This window comes from Amblyomma maculatum, chromosome 4 (assembly GCF_055883805.1).
Source record: "Amblyomma maculatum isolate TAMU_Amacu chromosome 4, ASM5588380v1, whole genome shotgun sequence".
In the NCBI taxonomy this organism is placed as follows: domain Eukaryota; kingdom Metazoa; phylum Arthropoda; class Arachnida; order Ixodida; family Ixodidae; genus Amblyomma; species Amblyomma maculatum.
The window spans coordinates 140,086,685-140,098,382 of record NC_139347.1 but is presented as its reverse complement, the minus strand read 5'-3'; the positions used below and the strand labels follow the sequence as shown (position 1 = coordinate 140,098,382).

Sequence of the window (11,698 nt, the reverse complement as noted above, 5' to 3'; positions counted from 1 at the left end):
AGTCTTGATACTTCATATGATTCACGTCAGTACAGCACGTAAGACTAGATAAATAGGCATGCGCCCAAAGCAAGCTCAGGGGCTGTATTCGTTCCGCACTTTCCACAACAATCAGGCTTCGTGCGCGTCGCAATAAATTCGTATATCTCGCTGCAAACTATCAAGGCTCCCTAGCACTCAAGCAATGTGTGCGCCACCGCTGGCACGTAACAAGCTCGCGCCTTCTGACCCAAAAGAAGAAAACGCTGGTCTGTAGCACGCGCCACGGCACACGTGTATGCAAGGACGTGCCATTCCACACGTGCCAAATGGCCGCCGTCCGACCTCGCCAGCCGTGCTCGCCAGCGAGCGATTGTTTTGCTCTGTGCTTAGAGAGGCCGCCGCGTCGAGGCGCGCACGTCGCTCCTCCTTCTTCTCCCGCCCGATGTTTTTCTTTGCCAGTGCCGCCGACGCCACCAATAACAGTGATCCCCAGCTGCAGCCGTCCGTACAGCAGTCGCGACGGAGCGCAGACTGTGTTGACCGTATTTTATCCGATTCCGTAGTCCGATTGCGAAAAAGCGCTCATCGTTATCTGGATCAGGAGCTCCCAACTCCCGCGCTTATACAGTGCCACATCCCTTGCAACCACTGCCACCGCTGCTTGTTAGCCGCCGACAGCAAGGCGCAGGCTCATCGTGTTCGGCGTGCGTGTGTGTGTGCTGTGTGTAGCGGATGTTGTTGGTGGAACTCTACAGTCGATGATCCCTCGATCGTCTCGTCGCCGCTCCTGGTGCCGCGAGCGCACTTTCCAGCGAGCCGCGCCGCTCGGAGCGGCCGGAACATCGCCAACGCGTAAGTGCAAAGTATGCCCTGCCTGCAGCCGCCACCATCCTGGCGCCCTGTGTCACGTAGCCAGCATCCGAGCGCGACCGCTTTGACGCTGGCCGGCGTGCCCCGTACTCGTTGGCAAGCGCTGTGTGCCCTCCTAATCGGCCAGCGCCGTGACTAACTTAGCGGGAGTCCTCAAGGTCTCCTCGATCACGGCCGTTCGGAGCCAGCGCCCAGCTCTGGCCAACGAGGCCGGGGGCGTCCTTTTTTGACCGGCCATCGTGTACTGTGGCGTGTTCGCTGTGTGGCTGCGGTGTGCTTGATGCTTGCGGATGTGCTTTCCCCGCAGCGTCCTGAGCGTGGCGCGCCGCGTGGGGACGGGGTTGAACGGCATCGCTGCGACGTCGTCAGGTGAGCACGTGGAGACAGCGGCCTGCCGCTCAGGAAGCGGGCTCCAGCGCACTCGCCAGTCAGCCTCCGGCGGCTCTGCGTGCTTTGCCTGTGGGGTGGAGGGGGAAGGATGCAGACGGCGAAAAAGACGATGTTGCAGCCGTTGCTCATACGGGCCTCTCCCTCTCTCATTTGATATTGGTTCTTTTGCCCCACGTGCTAGCCGAGTCGCCCGTTTTCGCCAAGCGAGCTAGCTTTTTAGAGCATTTCATTTTGGCGCACCAGCTGCGTGGGAAGGGCTTTTCCTTGTTCAACTGTCGGTCGGCACTGCGAATTCCGCACACGTGTACTGGACGGGCAGGTTCGATGGGCATGCCTCTTTTTTTTTTTTGTTCGTTCTTGGAGCGTAGCTTTCCTTGCGAAGATTTGCATGGTCAGCAAATTTCCTGGTGTGTATATGCAGCATGTGTGTCTGCAGTGCTGACCGGCATAACATGTGTAGTACTTGCCTCTGTGCTGCTGTATTTATTTATTCCATCAGTGCCCGCCAGACTACATTACAGTCGATGACCTTTGGGTTTCTCTTTCTCTATGCAAGCTGCACCGCTTGCCAGTGGCGCATCGATGCTTCCCGACTTGCAGTGGAAAACGTGCGCTCCTGCTCGTTTAGTTTCATGCCTAGGATGCCAAGTTATGTAAAATAAATAAATGACAAGTATAGAAGAAAGGCTGGAACAGTAAATTTATGAAAGTTATAGAAGTCATGAGCTTTCCCCGATCAGCAGGATAATTAAGCACCCACCTTTTTGCAGTACTTCTAGTATGCTGATATCATGCAAGCCATCTGTGCCAACCAGCTGGGGAAAAAAAAAAAAAAGAAAATGCCGCCTAGCTCCAACAAAGTTGGCACAGTGCCATAGTTTCCAGTTCAGTGCACCACGTTGCAAAATATAGAAAACTTCATATTGCCAATGCGGCCTGAAGTGCTCACAAAAAGCTTTTGTGTGGTCTTTTTTTTTGGATAGCTCTAGCAAAGCCATGCTGGTTCAAGCTTGATGGGGAGCTGTGAAGTTAACATAAGTTGCCATTTGCCTTGTAGTCTGCATTAATTCGTGACACGAAAAAGTTTAGCACACACCTAGACAAGGACGCAGGAAGAGCAGTGGACACACGAGTGCTCATGTTTTCACTGTTCTTCCTCCGTCCTCGTCTAGGTATGCACTAAGCTTTTTCATGTCGTGTAGTACTAACAAGCTTCAACTTCGACGTTGGCACTTCAATACTTTTGATAAAAACAGACAAGCATGGATGTATGTCCATCACCCCTGTAAGATGACTGCTTATGTTCAGTTAACTGCACGCAAAAAATCTGGATAAGCCCACATGGTTGTAAAATTCCCCTGCCATGTGCCATTCATTCTGTGATGAATAAAACACTACGCCAGAGTGCGTGATCTAGCACAAGGAAGATTAGAGATAGCAGTGACAAAGAAAGGATTTGACTTCGGGGAAGCATTAAACTGGCGTCGTGACTTAAGCAAGGCCGAGCACAGGTGGGGAGAGGCTTCAGGTAATAATGTCCTTACCTTGCTGTAAAAAAAATTGTAGCAGGAAAAGCACTTCACATGTAACCTTGACAACTGTGTGCTTCAACACTGTGCCCCCCGGCCCTTTCTTTTTCACACTTAGTTATAATAATAATTGCTCCATGCAGTTGTCTAGTGTGGCATATATTGCAGCTGTTGAGCATGAGTGACAGCACATTTCTTTTTCTAACAGACTGCTATTTCACTTTAGCTAGAGGCCTTAGAATAAATTTTAAATGAATTTTTTTTTATTTTCTTTTTGCGAGCAGTAAATTCATCTATTTGTTCGTTCCACTGGGGTCAACTACAGCGAGAATAGGATTGTGCCGTGAGTTTTAATTGAGATTTGGTTCAAGGAAAGCTTCTGAAATCTGATCCATGTTTCCCCGAAAAACACCCTTGCTTAAACTTTTATGATTGAACCTTTACAGCATGGGTTTGCAAACTGGGTCCCTTGGAAGCCCTTTAGTAGCTGTCACTAATGAGGCACTATTCCCCTGGTGTATTGTATCATACTCATAATTGCTCTCATCAATAAAAATGATAGCAGGATGGAAGACTAATCTGTTGCATAGTCATTAAAAAAAGTGTCATAATTAGCTGGCAGATCCTTTTAAAGCTCATCATGAATATTTCCTTCCAATATGTTAATGTTGTTTTAACCTGCAAGCCCAGTAGTATATTTCTCAAATGATCTACTAATAAAACACTGCAGACTGTAAGGATGCCTTAGCAGGAGAGCACCGAATGTGCGTTAGCAGTCAACACAACATTACACACTCCAAGTCCTACAAGCACATTGACGTTCCGTATAGAGTCTGTGGCGGAAGCATCTGTGTTTTGTCTGGGCTTTGTTTACGGGGCATGGGAGATGTGCTACAACAAATGTGCATTGTCCTCGTTGAGAGAACATGCGAGGACTTATCGCCTTCTAGCATCCATACAACAACACTGCCGCAATGTTGCGAGTGCTGTGACCCCCACTGATAGGTGCCCTGCACTCGCAGCCGATACGCGTGTGCATTATCACCCATGACACGTTTGCTGTCTGGCGGCAGGGGCTGCTGTTGTGGTCAGGCTGTTGGGACGTCACGTAGCGGCTGCTTCTTTTGGCACTTGACTTTGTGTGATTTTGAGATATGCTGCGCAAAAAGGGGGAGGCTCCAAGTATATGTGGCCTGTGTCATTCGGGGCGCCGAGACTGTAAAGTGCCTCACAGCGCTGCTTCAGAATGAATGCCTCGTAAGTGCTATCTGTGGGTCTGGAATGACTGAGGTCGTTCCACAGCTTCCTTAGTCTGTTTCTTTTGGTTGCCTTTGATATGTGTAGGAGTAATGGCTGTTTTGGAAACTGTTCAGTTATGCCTTGTATCGTGCAGGTCCCTGCATTATGAAAAGTAACAATGAGAATTCAGTTGATGATTGCCCCATAAATTTGTGACGAGCATGCCTCTTACCATGCTTTAACCAGTCATCCTCCTTCTGTAAGGTATTCAAAAGTAATTGTCAGCTTCAGTACTTGACCAGAAGAAAATTCATCTTTCTGAAGGGACCTGTACAAGAACACTTTTGTTGCTGATGGTGTGGCCTGAGTCGAGAGAGCGAAGTGGTTGCAGTTCACAAAACAACAAGTGTGTGATGTGTGAGGAGAGTGCATTGTTGCCTCTGCTTGCTGTCATCCACAGTGTGATGCTAGGATAGCCAGCCTTTATGCTGCAGTGGCACATGGATAAACAAACAGGCTTGTTGTTCTATTCACTCTTCTGAAACAAAGCGGGCTGTCATGAAACATGTGCCGATCTGTACCGACAAGGAACATGGTTGAGACCTTGTGAACTTACGGCTGAATGGTGTCAGACAATGGAAGTGTTAGCTTATTCATAGTAGTGCTCTTTGTGTAATTGCTAATGCATATTTGGTACTCCCTTGCTGGGGAAATGGGAATCCTTACAGGCTGCCGTGGATCCTTTGAGAAATACACTGCTTGACTGTCAGTGCAATTTAAAAGCTTTCTTTGTATCATGTTGTTCTTAATCACTTCATTTACTTGCAGAATTGGAGACTTGAGCTTTCTTGTAGCCTGATTTATATATACTGTGGTGCTTATTATCTCATGGCATGCATCAGGCATATGTGTGGCACTATGCGCATGTGGTGTATTGTGGCATTGCGTACAGTCCAGCCAGCGTGTGTGCAGCACCCTCGTGCTTTCCTCCTCTATGCAGGTTCATCATGACATCCTTGCGTGGACAAGTTGTCCAGCTGTACAAAAATGTGAGTACTAGTCTGTTCTCGTGACATTTTTCTCTCATTCTGACAAACTATACTTTGGCAGTCTCATATCAGTAAGTTCATTATAAAAACTTTGGCCTGTTCCTGCTTTTTCTTGTCTTCTTAGATGCAATGGTCTCATTATTTAGGCTGGCTCGTAATGCAAAAAATGTTGCTTTGCATTGGGCAAAATGTGTCAACATATTGAAAGCTGTCTGGATGAATGAATAACTTCAATGCTTGAACAGAGATAATTCTGCACAATTACAATGCTTTCATATCCCTGCCATGTTTTATTTGCAAAAAAATATCTGTGGAATGGACTTTGGGTAGTATTAAGGGCTTTAAATACACTGTGTAATATGTTGTCACGCATTTTGGAACATTGTTAGAGACAACTGATTATGACATTGCAACCGAGTTTAGCAGCCAGCTGCTTCACTAGCCATTTGTGAAATTCGTACTGGTGAATGTGTTGGCATTTGCATTGCTCTGAGGGGGGTGTCACTGATACATGCAGCTAGAGCACGTATCGTTTTTCTCCTTTTTTTGTAGTTTATGAAATTGAGGTGAGCGTTATTTAGACTTTACAGCAACCACCCTAGTCACAGTGATGCCATTTGAGTTTGACTGTTTGTTTGCCTGTTGACTAGCATTGAGGTTGTTGAACAGGCTGTTGAACATTGAACTCTTCAGGGATGACAGCCTCCAAGCACACAGTGTAAATATTTAGAGCTCACCCTTGATAGAAAGTTAAAAGTGCCCTTGGTTTGATATTGTTAAAAAGTAACTTGCACAAAAGGAATACCAGTGGTCATTTTGGGCACAATTCGGCAGTTTTAGAAAAGAATTCTGTAATGTGTACAACTGGTCCTGAATTGGTTTATAGAAAAGGAAAGGATTTGTGACACTCCTTGAAGGACACTTGAACTATGCCTTTACGGGAAGGGAGGAAGGTGGCAGTGAAAGTGGAAAAAGAGAAAGAGGTGCCGTAGTGAAGGGCGGTGAAGTAACTTTGACCACCTAAGGATCTTTAGCGTGCACTGGCATGGCACTGCACACAGACGCCTTTGTGGGTCGCTTCTATCGAAATGAGACTACCACGGTTGGGTAAAAATGCAGGTGCTCCGGTTAAATAGCCAAGCATTTTAACCACTGAGCTCTGCAGCCGGTATTGTGTAAAAGAAGCCTTTTTATTTACTTTTTTTTGCCTCTGTACAGCCATGTGGTAAACAGTATTACAATACACGGAGGCGCTAGACACTGCACATTTGGTGACAAGTGCTTGAGCCGTCAGTTCAAGCTTTTCATTTGGACTTAAATGAGTGGTTGCTCTTTGCAAGAAAATCATTTTCTTAGGTTTGTGTTTTCTTTAAAGTGTAATGAAATCCTTAGAATTCTGCTCTGGAGTGTCAAAATAAGCCCAGGGTATCATTTTACTCAATGATTAGTAGTAGTGGTTTGAGTCTTTCTTTCTGTACATTTAATAAATAAAATCTTTCTAAAGACATGCATATCCGGATTTTTTTTTTAGACAAGCTAGCCGCTTGCAGCATCAGTGCACAGAATATTGCTCTGTGTTCATTAATAACTAGTCCCACACATGCTCAGAGACATGTAGGTGAAATACTTGTGCAGTAAATTTTTTATCGTCGTTGGCTTGAATGCCCTGTGCATATTCCTCATCTCCTTGGATCCATTTACAGACATCACATGTGAAACAGGGACCTCCACTCCTAAAGAGGCAGGTTTTATAAACTGTAAAATCAGCGCAAGGAAGCCCATTCCCTGCTCACGCCTTATGGCCATGGTCCAAGCCCTTTAGTTTCCTAGTAGCAGGATTGTCTGGTATTAAACTACCCTTTCAAACCTGCACACTGTTTTCCCTCATCACATTATGCTAGGTGCATAGCTACAGAGTGTACAGTCTTCAGAAAATTGAAAAATGCAGAATGCAGAGCCCTAAAGCCAAAAACTGATGAAATTAAATGAAAAATATGACAATTTTGTTTTATGATTTGAAAGTTTCCAGCTTTCATTCAAAACTTTCTTGAGCATGAAAAGATCACTGCCCTCTAAGCATCCAATTTTTTTCAGCGCAGTGTAAAGGTTACTGTCTTGAGTGGTCGATTCTGTAGCAGTTATACTAGAAACGCCATGGAAAAGTTTCACCGAGAATTTTTCGATCAGTGCATGCACCCGTTTTCATGTAGTCCAATGCTGGAAACAATAAGTAGTGACCGCGATGACGATTGCGCTTTGGCAAAAATGATGTACTGAAAACTAATATGATTTCACCCGTCATACAGTAATTACACATTTTAGTACACAGTAGCATTGAGTTTAGTTTCTAATCCCAAAGGCGTCATGGCACAGGAACGTACACATCATCGACAAAAGTTTTAGTGGGTCACGGTCACCGCTTCATCCAAAAAAATTCAACACTGTGGCGCCATCTAATAACAAGTGCTAAAAGCACATCATGCAAAAGGAGGTTGGTTTTAGATGACTTGCAGAGTGGAGAGAGTGCAGAAAATAATACAACAATACGAGCACTCTTCAAAGAATAGAGAACACTGTGAACTTAAGAAAACCAGTCACATTTTCCATAAGATGTGGTCACGTGGGTTACTACAGTGATAATTAGTGTTTCGCCACAAGACGTGACATTTTCATGAGACTTTCAGAGCCAAGTTAAAACTATGAACCCTCATTTCTTTTATATTGCCGTGCTCGATTTATACTTTATGAGGCAATACCTTTTCATTTCTATCGTAATTGCTTAGGCCAGCAATAAATATACGTCTACATTCACATTCTAGAAAGAGTAGTAATGTGTATCTACACGGGCATTTTCCAAGCTAGTTGTGCACATTGTGAGATGAAAAGAAATAAATGGAGTCTGTGCACTGCTGACCCTTTTCATACAATTTTCCCAAGCTAATAACAGTTTGCAGCATAACTTTTTGAACATCGCCATCCTTCAAGCGACAGTCTACATGTTGGATGCTGCTCACTGTCTGTCCATTTTTCCTAGCCTAATTGGAGCTGGGAGTTTTTTCAGCTTCCAGGCAAGACTGTTACCATTGTGCCAAAGTTTTGGTGCATTTAATGTAGGCATCTTGAAGGCAGTGCATGCATGCAGACTATTTTTTTTGTTTGTGGGAAACAGACTTTGCAGATGACAATGGTGGGTTCCCAAAAACATTTCTGGAATCTTCAATGCCAGTGCCGCGTTTTAATTAGTGCTGGTGAGGATATGACAGAATTTGTGATCCCTCTTTTTCTTGTTTTTTTTACTTGCTTGAAACTTAAAGCGAATATTTGAAGCAGGCAGACAGTTAAGTTCAGAGGCAACTGGTAGCGGGCTACATACCGGCCTGGAATTTCCACTGTGCCAATCACTGCCATCAACAAAAAGTGCAGAATAGTGTGGAACTGGTTCCCACATTTAGGAAGAGCATGATTATCACTGCCACATGTGTAGAACGTGCAGCTGTAGCCTTGCAAGTCACCTTCGCACTGCAGGCAGCGGTCATCTGCTGCAAGTTAAACTTCCTTGTTTCAGTGGGCCGAGTATTGAATGTTCAATTTATTACTGGTAACGCTTTCGGTGTAAGTGATAGAAGCAGTGACACCTAGCTAGGCACACTAGATGTAACAAAAAAAAGTATACTAGGCAGTTGTTATCTCATAGAAACCACACACTAGTGTTTTCATTCAACATAGCTCTGAGCTCGACAGAGATTGAAAGGCTCAATTCTTATCTAGCCAGTGAAACTTTCTCAAAGCGAGCTGGCAAACGAAAAATAAGACAAGCCAGAGACTCTTGTATTTTCTAAAGGAAGTATGTAGTTCTGTAAGACTGCATATGCTCATTTATACTTAACTGCAAACCATTCCCAGTTTGAGATCCTGATTAGTGTGGTCTGAGCTCCAAGTGGTTCACTGAAAAGGCGAATGCCTACATACTGGTTCGTGTTTAATGGCAGCATTAGCCAGGTAGGGTGCTGTTGCAGGGGAGAAGGTAAAAAAACCTATGCTTAACTGTTCATTTTCATTGCATGTCTCAGTTCTGCGACAGGTTCGCTTGAGTACTGCCAAAGTTTGCCATGCAAAGAGGTATGGAAGTATTTTGGAAGTGGAGTAGGTTGTCATGACTGCACAGTGCCCAGAAATGCGGCGCATCGTACACATACACGTGAGTAGAAACACAAGACAGGCACACACTACCAACTGTAGTATGAAACTGAACACGCACTTCCTCTTCTACACCCAAGTACATCTCATTTGCACACCTCTTCTTTGCCAAGCAGATTTCTAGCCAACAATAAATGTTAGCAGCATAATCATCCTAGTCCATCATGCCTGTGTTGTGTTTCTATTCACATGTTTGTGTGTTGCGCCACATTTCTGGGTACTATGCAGCACCAACTCGCCCTTCAAGCTGTTATTCTGTCATGACTGCTGTGTCTGCTTGAACTTCCCACAGCTGCTGCACCTTGGGCGCGACTACCCGAAGGGCTACGACTACTTCCGGAGCCGGCTGAAAGCGGCCTTCCTCAAGAACCGTGATGTCAAGGACCCTGAGCAGCTGACCATGCTGCTTGCTCGAGGCCAGTACATCATCAAGGAACTTGAGGCCCTCTACATGCTCAAGAAGTACCGCACCCTCAAGAAGCGCTACTACACTGACCACTGATGGTCTACCTCTGTAACAAAAGGACTCGCGCACGTCGCCACCCTTGTGCTTTGCTGTGGCCAAGGCATGGGCCCTGGCAGTCCTGGCACTCTGCCTTTAAACCATGCACGACTGGTTTGCCCAACGTTGCTGATTTGTGCGTACTGAACTGCTGTGTCCTTAAACACTGCCGGTTAAAATGAATGTGTACCACAATAAAATAGTCTTAACTGCTTGGTACTAAGGCTCGTCCTTTTCCATCTGGCACGAGATGCAGGTGCAGGTATGGTTAAATAGATGAAATAAGTGCTTGTACTGTTACCTGCACACAAAGCAGTCGCCATTATATTATCCTCTTTGCACCATTTATTTCGATGTGCAAATGACTAGCGGGATGGCTGAAAAATGACTGCTTTATTGTTTTCTTTGCACAGCAATCAGTTGAATAGTAAATGAAAAGGCAATACCAGTGCAATTCAAAATTAGTTGCAGATCGACTAGTGAAAATGTTTCTGCAATGGCAATGGCAGCTCTTAGTTAGCCATAACTACTCCTTCAGCAAAGTAAGGATCACTCTAATACCACACAGAAAGGCACTACATTGAACAATTGTCACAAGACTGGCTGATTTCAATAACTGGTGTCTACTAGTGAGAGTTCTAGCAATTTTTCACCATAAGCAGCATGTTACAAGTGAAACAAATTATTTGCATGCACATACTAATTGTGAAGGGCATCTGTAGAAGAGTCATGACACGACATTGTAACTGAGCATTCAACCTAAAATTAAAACGGCAACAAAGATTGATTAAATTCATCTTTGAAACTTCTTTTAAAGTGCACATACTCTCATAAGCAGTAAGTGAGACAACGTGTAGGCACCTAACTTTCAAACACAGATTTCGGAAGAGTGTTCACGGGTTGAAACTAGTGTATTTGGCAAAGAGTGGCGAAAAGATTTGCATGTGTAGGTGACCTACGTCAATAAGTTATGTTAGTTTTGTGTTGTAATGAATCCAATGTTTGGAGAGGAAAAATGAGTGTTTACTATATCAGTACTCTGCATCAACTTCACGTTTCATTCATGCATAAATCTGATAGATAAATATCCCCTGTGCTGTAAATTTGGTTTGTTATCACCAGTACTTGCCATGCTTTTTAAGAAAGCCCATTTAAGCATGGTACTTCCAAATTGCATACTGAAGTAGCTACCCACTCCTGTGAATTCTGTCACTGGAAGCAGATGACAGGCACTTGATGGAAACTGAAAAACCCCATCAATGTGCTTTGATTGAATGCTGACGTATCGACATGCATTACCCTGCTGGAAGCTGTGGAAGTGGCAGCGGGATGTGCTGCAATAGAGAATAAATACATAGTTAACTAAAAAGTTCTGCATTAATTTTCACCTCTTACAGGTTTTGTACTGGTGTCCTTGGATTCTGTTATTCTCAAACCATGTCTGCCATGACTGGTATCAAATGCGTGAACTTGTAGTACTTGGAAGCGGATTGCTGCAGCCATTCAGCCACTGCAGCACTACGGAGTTGCCGCCATTTGAGACGAATGCGCAATGCCACTACTTGTGCATGCAGTGGAAAGAATGGCTGCATTTTCTCAGCTAAAGCAGGCCTAACACACTATGCTGGCACAGTACACTTTACACATGTAGATAACAACCTCAGTGATGCACCAGTAATTTTGTGTTTAATTCTAACTTTCACCGATTTTTTCCACACTGCCTTTTGCAAGCTGTGCTATTAAAGCTCTGGATAACTTAAGCATTAGGCTTCCTTCAGGCTTGAATTATGCAAAGCCAACAGTATGTTCCTTAACAAAGATAACCAGATTTTCAAGCAAAAACCAAGAATATGACAAAAGCGGAAAATGTAAACTTTAATTGCTAAAGTGCTAGTGCGCCATAGAAATCTTGCAAGTATACAGCGCGTAGTTGGCATGCA

General features: G+C 44.5%; 1 protein-coding gene across 3 annotated transcripts; it reads left to right on the top strand.

Moving 5' to 3' along the window:
* The first annotated feature begins 416 nt into the window (after positions 1 to 416).
* Positions 417 to 9,977, top strand: osi (electron transfer flavoprotein regulatory factor orsai). Of its 3 annotated transcripts, XM_084602601.1 has the most exons (4): positions 694 to 834; positions 1,160 to 1,221; positions 5,011 to 5,059; positions 9,549 to 9,977. In XM_084602601.1, the coding sequence occupies exons 3-4, from the start codon at positions 5,018 to 5,020 to the stop codon at positions 9,756 to 9,758; spliced, it is 252 nt and encodes an 83-aa protein (XP_084458727.1). In that variant the 5' UTR covers positions 694 to 834; positions 1,160 to 1,221; positions 5,011 to 5,017; the 3' UTR covers positions 9,759 to 9,977. The 3 variants fall into 3 exon arrangements, with proteins under 3 accessions (XP_084458725.1, XP_084458727.1, XP_084458726.1); XM_084602599.1 differs by lacking the exon at positions 1,160 to 1,221 and having other exon boundaries at positions 417 to 834; XM_084602600.1 differs by lacking the exons at positions 694 to 834; positions 1,160 to 1,221 and adding an exon at positions 3,839 to 4,028.
* The last annotated feature ends 1,721 nt before the right edge of the window (positions 9,978 to 11,698 follow it).

Bases quoted from the DNA above. Each gene is read 5' to 3' on its own strand.
- osi (XM_084602599.1), top strand. From the start codon at position 425: ATGTTTTTCTTTGCCAGTGCCGCCGACGCCACCAATAACAGTGATCCC. The intron at 835-5,010 runs GTAAGTGCAAAG...TCCTCTATGCAG, and splicing joins GGCCGGAACATCGCCAACGC to GTTCATCATGACATCCTTGC. The intron at 5,060-9,548 runs GTGAGTACTAGT...AACTTCCCACAG, and splicing joins TTGTCCAGCTGTACAAAAAT to CTGCTGCACCTTGGGCGCGA.